Source organism: Phaenicophaeus curvirostris, chromosome Z (genome assembly GCF_032191515.1).
Source record: "Phaenicophaeus curvirostris isolate KB17595 chromosome Z, BPBGC_Pcur_1.0, whole genome shotgun sequence".
Classification (NCBI taxonomy): domain Eukaryota; kingdom Metazoa; phylum Chordata; class Aves; order Cuculiformes; family Cuculidae; genus Phaenicophaeus; species Phaenicophaeus curvirostris.
In genome coordinates this window covers 1,987,912-2,003,681 of record NC_091431.1, presented here as the reverse complement: position 1 = coordinate 2,003,681, position 15,770 = coordinate 1,987,912, and the positions used below count along the sequence as shown (strand labels likewise).

Sequence of the window (15,770 nt, the reverse complement as noted above, 5' to 3'; positions counted from 1 at the left end):
CATCCTGGGATTTACAAGGGATAGGGACCTGTACTGAACCTCGCTGTTCTGCTGCTGTCTCAGTTCTTTTTCTCCAGTTGTGTTGAGCAGAAGGGGAGACAGAATAAAGTAGGTCTGTTTCTTCTTTCCATCAATTCAGTGATATAAACAGAGTTAATTTCCCTTATTTAAATTATATTGAGAGCAATTGTAAGAAGAGTAGGAATGCTAAGTTCACTCAAGTGGGATCAAATCCTGCTTAATGTGGACATGTTAAGTCCTCCCTAGCCCATAATGGTCTATTAATGTCAATTTTTTATCTGTATTTAAAGAAAAGCTGTAGTGGCAGGTGATGTCTGGAGACTGAATTGACATGAAGACAGTATTTTGTCCTGACTGTGGTCTCCTTGCCACCACGTTTGCAACCCCTGCGTTACTTTTAAATTTGCTACCTTACTGGGAGTTGAAAAGTCAACAGGTTCCTCTTCCAGATGTTTCTCTCTTTTGGTTATTTTTAGGTCTCATTTTTGGTTTTCCTATCATGGAGATGTAACCCTTTATTGTAATAGAAATATAGTCATTAATCTAGTCCTCAGGCACAATGAGAAGTACAAATTAGCACTGTACTCCACTCATCAAATATGAATTATCATATTATTTTTTAAAGGAGCATCTTTTCCATGATTACACCCTTTAAAAAAAAGAAAAAAAGTTATAAAACTCATCCAGTATTAGATTTCCTATTCCGTGACATTTTTTGAACAATCCTATAGAGTATTTCCTATATCAAAAATGTTTTACTGTAATTAAAGAGGGAGGGTTTTCTTTGTTATAAGAAATGGTTTGAAATATTCACAATTGCCTGCAAATGTTAATTTCCATTTTAAAATAAAAAGTAGTTCAAAATGTTTATAAATAATGCAGACAGGCTGAACACATCTTCTGCAGATTTTTCAAATTAATACGAAGTATGTCTTACAAACATTTGGTCTTTGTTTTTCTAGAATTTGGGTGGCTCCTCCCTGGCTTGTGTTGGCACATTATTTGTTTAGTATTGCACAAGCATATGAAGTAACTACCTAATGTCTAACATGACAATAATTGCTTCAGCAGCATAGTCACAAAATGTCCATTTTGTATGTCCTTCTAAAGATTTGTAGGGGGTTTATTAGCAGATAATAGTTGTTTTGAATCTATAATTTCAGGCTATGTTTGCAGGCACATCCAACAATTCAGCAGCACTGCTTTTTTAGTCATTTTGACTTTGCCTTAGGTAATTACTTAAAGGGCTGTTGACTGTGGTATTTCAGGGCTACGCTCTAGAGATCATACAACTGAAATTGTCTAGGGCATGTCGAGCAGTCCTGTCGCTGCTTCTGGGAGATGGTTGCTCTTTAGAGTTTGTCCTCTTCATCTTGTCAGGGCATTTACAGAAATGGACTTTGATTACATTTATTTCATCACTTGGACCGTAAAAATGCACCTTTTATGGAGCATGGCCAGGAAAAGGTGGCATGAAATTGTGTAGGACTGAGAAGAAAAATGGTTGAGAGTAGCTACCCATTTCGATAACAATTACTTTAAATGTGTATTATTTGCAGGTAGTGCTGATCTGTGCTTCTGATAAGACATAAACATGACAGTGCCTTTGAGTTCTTCTGTACAACAAATGCCTGTAACACAAGTTTCGTATATTTAACTCCTCTCTTAGAAATTTTAAGTTTTGCCTAGAATTTCCTTTGTTTTGAAAAAAACTTTACGATGCTTCCTGGTTGTGTGAACCTGTGCTATAATTTATTTTTTTTTTGTGTGTGTGTGTGTAAGTTTTTCTTCTTGTACCTTTATTACATGTCTTAAGTGTGTCTGCCATGTGTTGGCATGACAGGTTCTCATTGATCTCAGCAGGTAAGGGTCTAGGCTTTTCCTGGGCCAAGCCTTATATCTTCTCTACTGCAATTAATGGAATCTAGCAATGCACAGCACAACCACAGCCCTAAGATTCTTGAAGTCAAAATCCAGGCAAGGTTGGTTTCTTTTTCGTTCTGTGTCTTAAAGTATGTTTTTCATTATAAATTTATATTACCAACCTCTATGTTTCCTTGTCAGCAGTTGTAGGTTTTAGCCATATTACCCTCTTTCCTTTGAATACAAAGGGTGTCATAAAATGAATAGATGTTTGCTGTTCTGCCCTTTCTGCAGTTTTAGCTGGAATTCTAACTGTATTTTCCATACTGCCCTTCGCACCTACCATCTCTCATCTTACAAAGCAGCTTGGGTTTTCAAGTCCAGGGCATTGTCCAGTGTAATTTGATAACAAAAAAACTGGGGAGGTTTTCATAGATGAGGCAGAGTTCTGAATATTTGATCAGATGTCTCTGTGTATACTGCTAGTTGTTAAAATAAATAGCAGCAATACAGAGAAAATGTCCATATTGTGGACTGTTTGCACTAAACTTGGTGAAATGCAGATGGAAAACAAAAGAGAAGAGAGGATGTTGGAGCCCAGGGCTCTCTGACCAGTGTCTGACCAGACCCGGACCAGGGAGTGTGTCATGTTTAACATCAGACTTACATATCGGAAGACAGTTGATGTTACGCAGGATATCTGATTTAGCACAGTGATGCAAAACATACTGAAAACACAATACAAATTTAAGCTACATGTAGTGGAATATAGCAACTGCAGTACACAGTTCAATCATGATACCATAGAATCATAGAATCACCAGGTTGGAAGAGACCCACCAGATCATTGAGTCCAACCATTCCCATCAATCACTAACCCATGTCCCTCAGCACCTCATCCACCCGTGCCTTAAACCCCTCCAGGGAAGGGGACTCAACCCCCTCCCTGGGCAGCCTCTGCCAGTGCCCAATGACCCTTTCTGTGAAGAATTTTTTCCTAATGTCCAGCCTAAACCTCCCCTGGCGGAGCTTGAGGCCATACCAGTGTGATTCCCATTACTGGTCCCTGTAATACACTAACTGTCACAATACTGGGCATCCCCAGTCACGCTTGGAAGGCATCCGTGGGTAGAAGCCAGCTCATGCCCATTGCTCTCTGAAATTATTCTAGTTTTCTGGTCATATGTGCCGTGTTGTGCCGAGCTACACGTACACCTCGTCCGTGTCAGCCTGCGGAGACATTCACATGCTTTTAACTGATGCTTGAATGGTTGGGCTCGATGATCCGGTGGGTGTCTTCCAACCTGGTTATTCTATGATTCTATGATTCTACCACCAGCTGATCACAACTGGCTGTTGGTAGCTGTTTATCTACAACAAAGGCCACCCTCAGGTCCACTTGGTGTTGAGATCAATCAGCTGCTTTGCAGCAGCGGTGGTTGGTCCCAGGCTGCTCTTCCCCGAGCTTCATGGGCGCATCTACCTGGCTCATCTCCTCTGAGCCATTTTCCACGGTAGGGATTCATTGGACAGTCACAAAGGACACATACAGAACAACTAAACAGGTCATTTGGTGTTTGGCTGCTGTGTTCTTATGTGGGTTGGTGTCTCTTTACCATGATCTCGTTGCTGTTATGGCTCACTTGTTGTGTCAGAGGTTACGTTTCTGAACATCTGTTCCCAAGCTGATGTGCTGTAGCCAAGGGAGGCAGGAAACAAGGAAAAAGATAAGATTCGTTCCTTTATTTCACAGAGAAAGATGTGCTTAGGTCCTTTTTGTGATTCCTCTGTTGAAAATAGCAAACATATGCAGGGAGAACAACTGTTCTTAGCAATATGGTTTAATTAGCCTGGTTTCAGGCTGAGGGAGAAAAATGTGGATCAGACATAAGTGTTGAGAACCACAGTTCGCAATGGCTGGGGAAAATGCTGAGTATAGGGGTAATTGTACTGCTTTCCAGTCCTTTAACCTAATGAAGCATTTTTTTCAGCACCCTCCTTCATTGCCCTTTGCACCTTTCTCTTGTTTCATTCATGGGATCAGAATAATTCCAATGACATGTACCACAGACATATCAATAGTCTCCTGCTTTCTTGGCATTCAGTCCATATTATTATCCCATGCACTTTTGTATTCTTTTCCCCAGAAAGTGCTTGAAAAACTGGACTTCCAGCAAATATTGTTTTTAATTGAACCTGCATAGAATATTTCACAAAGCCGAGCACCAAAAGCAGTGTTTAAAGCACTGTGCAAACAATACATCACAAAACCTTGTCTACGGTTTGTAGAAGCACATGTAACGGGGAAGAGACTGCAGTCCTAAAAGAGCCTGGAAGAGAGATCAGGAAGTCACTTTTCCTAAGCTTTTGCTTATTTTTTCTGATTATTGTGTCTTTCAAAACATTGCGGTACAGTGGTTTGCATTTTAAAGACATCATGCTATGCACCGTTTGTTATTTTATACAAATAATATATAATAGTTGTAATTATTTTATACTTAATACATAATAATAAATAATGATCGTTATATATTTGATACATAAACACCTGGCAGGGTAGTGTTGGGTTTAAAATGTGGTGCATATGTTTCAGTTTGGGTGCAGCAGCATCACATAGTGGGTTTTTTTTATCCTGGTGGAGTTCAGTAGTAGCTCTATTGAATCATTATAAAGTTTATGAACAATACAGGCTTTGTCAACAAACTCTTTTCTCTGTATGAAGTATTTCTCTGTGGGAACTGTTGCTTGAAGGTTCAGACCAATACGTTGTACAAACAGAATCTTTGTGGTGCCTGTGTTAGTGTTCACAAACCACTGAGTTTTTGATCTGTTTTATCATCTTGTGTCATTAAGAGGCACCGCACCTTGAACTATAAAATTCTGTTATGAATGTTAGCAGCATTGACACTACCTCGTGTATCACTGTTTGCTGAGGGAAGGTTGTGGTTTAACACCAGTTGGCACATAAACAACACCCACTTAGCCTGAACTGCGTCCACAGCGGGATGGGAAGAAGAATTTCAAAGAGTGGAACTCATGGGCTGGGATAAGGACAGTTTTATTAGGACAGTAAAAAGGAGAGGTAATAATAACAGTCACAACAACAACGTATTATACAAAACAAGTGATGCACAGTGCAATTTCTTACTATACAATGTCTGGTGCCCAGCCTGACGCTAAGCAGCGATCACTGGCCCCTGACGCGTCACCTAGTTTATATGCTAAGCATAACATTATATGGTATGGAATATCCTGTTGGACAGTTTGGATCAACTGTCCCTGCTCTGTCCCTCCCCAGGTTCCTGTGTGCCGCCCATCTCCTTGCTGACAGGCCAGTAGAAGAAGCTTCCAGTCCTTGACCGCTTGGCAACAACTACAAACATCCATGTGTTATCAACATTATTTTCATCCCAAACCCAAAACATAGCACAACACCAGCTGCCAGAAAGAAAATTAACTCTATCTCAGCCAAAAGCAGGACAGGGGAGATAAAAAAAAACTGTATGCCATATGGCAACTTCCATTCTTCTCTCTCGTTTGTCATATCCTCTAGTGATTTAATGCTGCAGAGTTAAAACTGTGACTGACTTTCTTCCGTCCAACTGAGATTTTTAAATGGAATTTTTCCAACATTAATAGTTTTGATTATTAAATTTGATTTCTAAATGTGAGCTTTTTTCCCCTGCAATGTTTTTGTTGACTGTAACTCTTCGGTCAGATGTTTTCTTGTTTGTGTTACGGCAACATCCAAAGATCCTCTTTCCAGTTCCCACCCTGCTGTGTGCTTTACAAACACACTGGGAAGCATGGTCTGTGGAAACACACCTTAAGTGAAGATGCAGCAAAACTTCATACACTTTTTTAAGGAATTGGCGAGGAAAGCATGGCTCTGCCAAGAATATACGGCTACACCGACTGTATTAACCTTATGGTGTATTGCGGTAGTAGCTGGATAACCCATGCCTATGATCTTCTGCTGTGTGCACTAGGTACATACGTGGAACCAAAGAATATCCCAAACAGCTCTCTTCTGTGTATGATAAGTTTCTGTTGTCCAGTCTAGCCTTTCAGTAACTTCCTTTTTTGTTATTATTTTCATTACTGCTTGGAAACTGGACTGGTCCAATCTATGAAAGGAAGGCATAGTTTTGGGTAGTAAAAGACGCAACAAACTTTCCTTGTAATTAGTAAGAAATCCTTTGGTTACTTGGAGAAGAGAGACCCTGTATTGAATGTGGTGGCTGATAAACCTCGCTCTGGTTACCACTGTTCGACAGGAGCTGCCAGGCAGCAGTGTTGCTGCAAAACTAGACACAATTCATGCTCTTCTTACCCAGTTTGGGGTGTGCGAGGGAATGTGAAGAAGAGCTGAGCTGACTGCACTGTGGGAAAAGGACAAAGACAAATCCATAGGAAGTCTGCCTCGTTAGTTCCACTGTTTGTGGAACAAGTTGGTTTTCATTGATATTCCTAAATTAATGGTGTCTTTTTATATTGCAGCAGCATGCGTATGGACTTTATCGATCTGATGTTTAATTAAAACCACAGCTGGTGATCATTTAATTATAGTGTACGAAAGGGAATGATACTTACTTCACTATGTAGCATTGTTTTATTCAATTTAGAGAATAGTAGCCATTATGGCATATATTATTTGAAAGCTGTGGTGATGGATGCAAGGTCTAATGGACAAACTGGTGAGCTTCATTGCTATACTTCCCCTCTGTTAAGGGAAGGTGGTGAAACAGTGTCTTGTAAATTCACCGGCTTTCCTGAAAATTAAAGTCAATTATGAACAGATTGATACAATCAATCAAGCTAGTTCTTCTTTGTCCACACTGTAAAACCTGTGCATAGTTTCTTGTGGCAGGAAGGAGAGCCTTCTGCTGGAGGCCAAGAGTAATTAAAGATAATTCAGGGTGTTTCTGGGTTTATTAAGAGATTTCAGCATACATACTTTAAAGGAGCTGTTTTGCTTATGCCTGTAGCTGGCCTGAATTACTGTTCTTTCACTTGAAAAGTAAGACTGCCTCACCTTAAACCTACTGCAACATAAAATTGTATATGTGTGTATTTGTACTGAAATTAATAACTGCACGGATGCAGGACATTTTTGTAGCTGACAGAATAAAAATGGTTTTGACTGAACCCACAAATAAGAATGTCGAGAGCTTCAGAATTCACGTCTAAAAACCTTCATGAAATCATGTTTTCCATTTTGAAGCTTGAGGTGGCCTTTTCTGTAGCAATGGGAACACTGTATGTGAAGGAGCTGTTGCCAAATGATCTAGTCCCTCTGCTGTCGTGCAGATACTTTCACATGTCAGTTTTGGAGAACAACTATGGTTTTGCTGGTGTCCAGTACTGTAAAGGTAAAACTGATGTCAAAATAGGACTCATTAGCAGATTTACTGGAAACGGAATAAGAAAAATAACTTAGACGTGACCTGCCCAATAAAACATCAGAGTGAAGGACTGAAACCGGCCGAAGAACTAGAAACAGGGTTTGTGTTTCACTTGGAATCCTGGCAGCTGAGCGGGCTTTGAGGTGTTACTTGGTCTGGTGTGAAAGGTGGCTTGTGTTTTCTCAACCAGTATAATCTGGAGTTGTTTTGTTACTACCACAAAGAAAGACTTCGTATTAGCGACTAGTTTTACTCCTGGACACTTCAGTAGTGGTTGTCGATACTGAGCTGATGCCTCTGGTGTAACAACGAATGGGATCCTTAAAGACAGGAAAAATGAATGAGTTGCAAGTATAGGATTCTTTTAAGAGCTGTTCTTCATTTCTAAGTTGTGTAGCTAATGTAATTTAAGTAATGTTAGTTATCCTAGTCTGCTAGATATTTCCACATGCCATTAGCTGAAGGTGTAATATATCTTTTATCAAGAGGATCTACTGCATAAAGAAAAACAGTTCAGGTTCTGCGTGCTTGGCTTCAGTAGATTAGAATCACTGAAACACACTGACGTGGGACCGCAGAGAACAGCAGCGACAGAGCAGGAGCTTGAAGTGGAGTGAGCTTGCGTTGCGAAATAAAACCAAATCCTATGCGTGGAGTTATTCCCTTTACCAAAGGGATAACCTCTATATGTCTGAAGGCATCAAAACATGATACACTGCAAGACTAAAACTACTTCCTATTAAGCTAATGTTAGAAGTAATCTACAGCTGAATTATACATTACTGTATATATCCTTATAATATGTTTTCTGGTAAAGGAATGCGAGGGCTGTCTGAAGAGAATTCCAAGTAAAAAGTACTTCATAGTATGTGGATTTCTTCTAGGCTTTTGTTACAGCACAGTTCCTATTAACTGCCGCAGAAATCCACAGATGATACAGCTGCTGTATAATACTGTATCTTCTTTCAAGATGCTGCTGCTACGTGGCTTGTGATTGATTAATTTGTTTCCTTCCTTTTGTCTTTTAGCTTCATTTAGCAGCCCTGGCTTCCTTAAAGGGAGACATAGTGGAGCTTAATAAACGTCTGCAACAAACAGAAAGAGAGCGTGACCTGTTGGAAAAGAAATTGGCAAAAGCACAGGTGAGCAATAGTTCCAAGATTCCAAAGGTGATCTTTGGCTTGTGTTGTCCTTGTTCTTCAGAGAGGAGTACAGTGTGCTGGGAGAGGTTAAAATATCTGAACAATGTCACAAGTGAAAAGAATTTTAAGACTACAAGAAACGTAGTTGCTGTGGGGTTTAAGTTTTATGTGCTGATGACATTCTTCTAAAAAATACCGAAGAAGTATTAGATTAGTTTTGCTTTGAAGCCAATATAAACAGCAACTGCTTTGAAATATTTCGGAATATAAAAATTGCATCATACTCTCAGTGAGTTAGGTAACTGAAGGCAGGGTCTTCCACTCCTGGGTCAGATTCAAACACAGCACAAATTAGCACTGATCAAAAGCTGTTGCCAGTTGGCAGTACTATATTGGTATGTGAGAAGTGATATGTGGTCTCAGTCTAGCTTGTAGTAAGCCAGTTTGTATATATCTGTTGTGGAAAGCACAGCCAGTGGAAAGCCAAGGGATTAAATAAGAAGAAGGTCTGAACTCTAATGCTGTCACAGCTTTTAAAGAAAAAGTCATCTTTTCAGGTCATCAAGATACATGTAGAAAGGCAAATGCAAACAGGGAAAATTGGAACTATTTTTCTTAATCTTTCCCTCTTCTATAAACAAAACCTTTGATTTCAGATACTGTCATTCTGATAAATACCTTCTATAACTACTTTGCATTTCAAAACTAATTCAAGAATACGTAGTGCTTTATACTTGCATAGAGACAGTCAGAGCGTGTTGTCCTGTATAGTATCTCGTTTGTTGCTCAGAGAAGCTGTGGAATCTCCAGCCCTGGAAGTTCTCAAGGCACTGGGACCTAGTCTTGGGCATCCTGCTTTAGGTGACCCTCCTTGACTTGGGTAAGGATTTGGATGAATGACCTCCAGAGGTCCTCTTCAGTTTCTGCCATTCGGTGATTTTGCTAATTTAGAGTCTTCAGTATTCACTGCATTTTTTAAACTAAAGCCAAATGTAGAAATGCTAAAGCAGTCTCGATTTTAAGGCACTTAGTTCAACCTTCCAGCCATGTTTAGGTCCTTGACCACATTCTCTGATGTTTTTCCAGCAACCTTTAAGGTTGTTGGGATTATAAATGTTACTCTTATTACAGACCATCAATGCAACATCCAGAGATTAACCCTTTTGTAGTTCAATTCCCCTATATATGTGAGCCAGAGGAACACTGGGAGTTAACTTCATTTACCAGCTGTAATCCTGAGTGCCTTTTCTAATTTCTGCTATACTCTGAGACAGTTCACTTTGATGTATGAGGCTGCATTTGACAGCTATTAAATCATCACGTAGATCCACTGTATCTAAATGGTAGACATCATTCTGCATATTTATACACTGACTTTGGGTTTTTTTATAATTCTGCAGCATCTTGTGCTGACCATAGGTTTTTGTGGGTGTTTCAGTCTTACTTCCACATCTTTGTTTAAAATTACGTATATCATCACTCAGCCAATGAAGAGTGCCTTGTAGGTGCTCCCATGCAGTAACAGATCCCCACTGATGGTGACTGGGATTGAGGATCAGTCCTTAATCTCGGTTAACACGTGCTCTGCTAGCACAGGGTTGTTTGGTGTTTTCTTTGATGGGTTACCAATTATGCATGTGCAGTCCTCAATTTGTAATGCTGAGGGTTTTCACATGGTCTTGGGCTGCGTGCTTGTGAACACAAGTGCAGCGACAGCTTCTACCCAAACTGTAAATAAGACAAAGTCAGACTATCTGAAAACTTGCATCCTTTCAAAAAATTACTTTTTCATGAGTAATTTCTATAAAGTTTTAATGCTTTAGGTTTATTCAATTTTTTTTCTTACAAAAGCCCCCAAGGAGATAGGAATTTTTAGGGGGTTATATTAAATAATATACAATCTTTCTTCTTTTTCTAACTGTGTCACTTCCAAGTAGATGCTCCACTTAACAGAGTTTTTTTGAACTTCCCCTTCCAGTCCACAGGGAATCATCCAAATTCATGTCATGTATCATATCGTACCATTTTTTCCTCTACAACCTCTGTTTAATGTATTTCTTCCTCACTAATGTGAATCAGAGGTTCAGAGGGCATAAATTAAATAAGAGGTGTTTGAGGTTCTTTGTAACCATATTCAGATGATAGCGGGGCAGTATGAAATCTCTGGTCTGCATCTGGACTGTACTTACAAAGGCAGCGTGCGTTTCATAGAATCGTAGAATCATCATAGAATCATAGAATAACCAGGTTGGAAGAGACCCACCGGATCATCGAGTCCAACCATTCCTATCAATTTTATTCCTATCATTTCATTTCTATCAATTTCATTCCTATAATTTCATTTCAGTTGGCGTGGTAAATGACCTCTGGAACAAATAGCTGTTAAAATACATTTTTTGGTACTATCTTTCCTGTCATTTCATGAGGCATGTGTGACACTTTAGAAGAAAGGATTAGTTTGCAGAGCAGAGGTGATCCGGGGAACCACAGATTGAGTAACAGATAACAGATGATGAAGAGAGATATTTGGAAAGCCTGTGCTTAAAATATTTTAAGACAATGTAATTGATTACTAGTTGTTGTATCATGCTCATTTCCAAAGCTGCAGTATATGGAGACCTGCTACAGCATTTGCCTACACCGTTCTATTATTTCGGTAAGACATCAGATCTCCTTGACTCTGTGTTCGTATCGGTGCACAATTTGCCATGGAGTGGGGTCTTGAACAAAATTTGCTCTAAAGTACTGGTCAACCACAACTAATGTCTTCTTCCAAAAATCTTTCTGTGGTTATGAAAAGAAAAATAGTGCTTTCTACTAGCTCTGCCTGGCACCATATCCTGGCTTTGATAATGATAAATAGAGCAAGTCTGAAGGGAAAGCATAAGAAACACATACAGAGAGTTATTCTCCTTCATAGTTCCTCACCTTTCTGCCAACATCTGCGAGCAGGAGGCCACATCACACTTCATAGTTCTCTATAGTCCTGCTCCCTGTGGACTTATCTAATCTTCTTTCTAATCCATCTGCATTCTTGGCATTTCCTACATCCTGTGACGTGGAGTTCTGCACTTCTATGATGGAGCATAGGCTTTAATAACATGCTGAACGTTTCAGCAAATGCAACGAGAACAGACAATTCACTTACTACCTCTTTCTTATTGTTTCGTCTTCTTTTGTAAAGTTGTCCTGCTTTCTCATTCTTTGTGCTTAGTCCTTGTAATTTTGGAATTTTATAATAGCTTTAGACAAAGAGTAACAAAGGCCATACTGCATCATTCTGAATTGTTTAACACGCAGCAATAGGTCCCATTACTCCAGCAGTTAATTATTTACTATCCTCTCGATTATTCAGAATATAGAGAGGGATGACAGAATTTCAATATACGAATAAAAGCAACACACTGAAGGCATATAAAGGTCATGTGAACTTCACACAAAGGCTTGAGTTTCTCATTTAACAAGGTAACTTGAAACAGACATATGTGGTGTTCAGATGAACATCGAAATGTCTGGTTTTGTTTTGTGAAGTCCTTACCTCACATGGGTTAGTCTTAGGTACTAGTGTTCTCGCACATCAAGTATACACAGAATATACCACCAGACAATTAAGTCTGACAATGCATGTTTTCATGGTTGAGGATTTGGCATGATGGACTTGTGCATATGCTTAAAATTAGGTTAATGAATTACCAGTTTAAAATCTGCCACTCCTTTTAAATTAAAATACTGTTTTAGTTGAGCAAAGACTCTTAGCTCCTGTGAGCCTGTTAGACAGGTTTATCACTGTGGCTCACTCAAGTGATGACTTGTATTTTTGGTGAACAATGCCATAGCCAGCAGTTGTCTCTGCAGGGCCTGAGGCACTGGGGGATCTCTTACCAAGCCCTGCTGCTGGTGGTTCTTTTTTGTTGTCTGACTGAACACTGCAATTTTAACATAAAGGTTTGACTTGCTAGTGTTTCTTGGACGAAGAATTTGTGTATTAATAGGTAGTAGAATCATGCATTGAGACAATGTGCTTGGGTTGAAATATTTTCTGTTACCATCCTTCTTGCTCATACTCTTCTTGCTCTTGTGGTTGTTCCTGGCATCCAGGTCAGACAAAGCTGTTTCCAGGCATTGTTAATTTATACTGTGATTGAATTAACCTTTTTTAGTCTATACAAAAAAACAGCCAAGGGTCACTTACATTAAGAACTGTGCTAGAAACTTCTCTGTAGACCTCAACAATTGCTCACTTTTGCAGCCACTCAGTGGGTTATTCCTGTTTGCTTTCTCAAAGAATTAGAGCTCTCTATGGTTTTAATCAGGACTTAAATATTAATGGTGGGAAGAGGGATGAGGAAGATGTAAGATATTTATCTTAAAAAGTTTGTGTGACTGACATACAAAAAAAATTGCAAGAGGTGAACATGTACACCTTGGAAAGAAGTAGGAACTGACGGGTCATTATTGTTCTGAGACTCAAAGGACACAGAAATGAAAGGACGATGAACAGGTTCAGTATCCCAGAAAAAACTCTAGCAATAGGTAAAACATGCATTTGTTTCTTTTGCATGGTAAGCTTCGAGATGAATGTGCCATAATAAGGAACAATCCTGTATAACCAGAAGAATTTTCCATTGCTGCATTTTTGGGATTCATACTTAAATGTGTTTCCATTATTTGGATGCTTTTGCCTTTTTTAGTTGAGACTTGTCATGGCTGACCAGAACTTATGAGATGTAACTTGGTACCCACCTCCAAGGCACAGCAGCCCTCCTTAGCATCATGTTCTGTCTTTCACAGAGGTTTCCTTTCTGTGTTTTCCAGTTACTTTTGCATGAAATAATCCAAGAGGTCTTTTAAAAAATCAAAGGGGAAGCTGTTGGTTTATATTGACAGAGTACTGGTGGTTCACGAAGTATGTCTGTCACTAAATGATGGTTATCCTGAAAAATAGTGACTGAGAAATGGCTGGAGAAAACAGAAAGTAAGTCTGATAATGCAGCTGAGGTCCATTAGCAGGAATCCATATATCTTCAGTCAAGATAAACAAATTCTACTTTTCAGTGCACAGCTTAGAAAGACAAAAGTTGTTGTGATAGGCTTTTATTTATTGACAGAAAATAATTATTACTCACTCTATCCGAGACATCCTTTTCGTTTAAAAGGAAAAAGAAACAGTGCACATAATTGATTGGTCTGGATAATGCTTAGGTAGCATTTGTGGGTATCAATGTGTGTCAGAGGAAGTTTAGGCTTAGAAAGGCAGAATAAGCAACTCTTTATTGCACTTGAATCTGTTCTAAACCTTTGTTAAACACTTTATCTCTGTTATTTCTGCACTGTGAAAGCTGTGGTAGTTCTTCCACCAGATGCAATATTAAGAAGTGGAAACACAACAGATAAATTGTGGAGTGACCCTACGGTAAAGAGTCCTTACAATACACATGTATAACCATGTCAGTTGCCAACATTAAGTCTTAAAAGGCAGGTGAACGTTGTCAGTCTTCTAAAATGTGGCCTTTTGGTCACCTCTTCAGTGTGAAGACATGGTCTGTTTGTCTTAGTGAAGATGAAAGTGCTTTTGATTCCAGCTGGAGTAAGAAACGATTTTGTTGTAGTCTGTGGTGCATATTCCTGGAACTTAAAAATATAGAAATAAATGTTATTTAAAATTTAAAAGAAAAATATTGTTTAAGTTCAATGCAAACATTCGTTTTCAGGCAGCCTTTGTTGTGTAGGCGATGTTCTCAAGCTGTGAATGTCAGAAACCAAAACATATACAAGTAAACTATGAAAATTCTGGCTTACCTGCTAGTTTGGGTATAATTTTCATATTTGTGAAACAAAGGGTTGGGGGAGTTACCTCTGTATTAAGTGTTTATTTGATTTGGAAAAATAAGTTTTGATGCTGCAATGTTGGAGGACCTTGTGCATTACTATAAATTGTAGCCTTTAGAAATGCTACTCGGATCTTACGTTGCACGTCTTCATTTAAGGAGTGGTTTTTATACTGTCAGTTGGCTTGTGAATTTCCTTCTGTCCCTCTGTGGCTGCAAGGAGGTTTGGCTGTTTCCTGCAGGGGTTCAGAAGCAAAAATTTAGAAATCTTGTTTTTTCCAGCCACTACCAAGCATAACTTCAATCAGCATGCACTGTTGGATTGTAATTGCCGTAGATTGTAATTGTTTGCTCTAATTGAAGCAGAGTGTTTGCTGACGTGAGGAGTAAGGCAGAGAAGCTGGATTTAAAATTCTGTTGGGAAGAAAAAGGAGGATTTTGTGATGTGTTTAAAAAAACAAGCAGTCATGTATTATTCGAATATTAAGCACTTTGTTGTAGAGGGTTAAAATAATAAAAAATATGCTATGTTATATTTAAAAGCTAATAAAAACAAATACTCATACTAGAGAAGAAGTCATAACCTCAAAATGTGGTTACTTTTCTATATAATAATGTGGTTTCTGCCTTAGTACTTGTTGTAATTTAGACTGTGTTGGGAGGATCCTTGGAGGTTCATGATGTGTCACAAATCTCAGAGACTCAAAGATGCAACATTTATAGCTATTTCGAGTTGCAAGTGACATTTTTTGTTCAAGCAGGAAGGGCAACTTCTGCCCTATAGAAAAAAATAATGATAAAAGAACACTGCATAGTGTTTCAGTTCCTAAAATCTCCTAATTATGTACCTGTTTGTACCTGTCAGTATTTTGCATTGGTCCTTTTCTCTTGCTAAGGCAGAATAGGTTTGATGAGTAAGAAGATCATTAATTGGCTTGTATCAGATCTCTGTGCAGTTATTCATAAGACCCTTTCCATTCCTTGCTTCTCTGCTTCAGTGTGAACAGTCCCACCTGATGAGAGAGCACGAAGACGTGCAGGAGCGAACAACACTACGCTACGAGGAACGTATCACCGAGCTGCACAGTATCATTGCTGAATTAAATAAGAAAATTGATCGGCTACAGGGAACAACAATAAGGTACGGCAGCTTCGTGGAGGTTCTGGGCCAGTGCAAGACTGGTGCAAAGCATGGTGTGAATTACACAATAAACGTAGGTTTTGATGGTAACCTTAAGGTAGTTAGGATTGTTCTGACTGGCACAGAGTAGCTGCCCATAATTAAGGTGCGTGTTCTGCAGAGTTTCATCCTGAGGCTCAGAAGTACTGCATTTTTCTCTGGCAAAATCACACTTTGCAAAGCCTAACAAGCACTGCAAAGACCTGCGCCATCCCATCTAAATATTTCCTAAGCATAACATACATGTCAGGGTACCAGATTATGTGATAGCAATGGTGGATAAAGGAAGATGGAGCACTCATCCTGAATCTCTGCTTTTAACTTTATTTTC

At 39.1% G+C, this 15,770-nt stretch overlaps 1 protein-coding gene across 2 annotated transcripts in view; it reads left to right on the top strand.

The window, feature by feature from the left end:
* Positions 1–15,770, top strand: part of MCC (MCC regulator of WNT signaling pathway) — a 215,324-nt gene that overhangs the window by 134,773 nt on the left and 64,781 nt on the right. For both annotated transcript variants that reach the window (XM_069880563.1, XM_069880564.1), the window contains 2 exons: positions 8,318–8,431; positions 15,258–15,400. In XM_069880563.1, the coding sequence (XP_069736664.1) occupies positions 8,318–8,431; positions 15,258–15,400 (257 nt within the window). The remainder of the gene's footprint in view (positions 1–8,317; positions 8,432–15,257; positions 15,401–15,770) is intronic.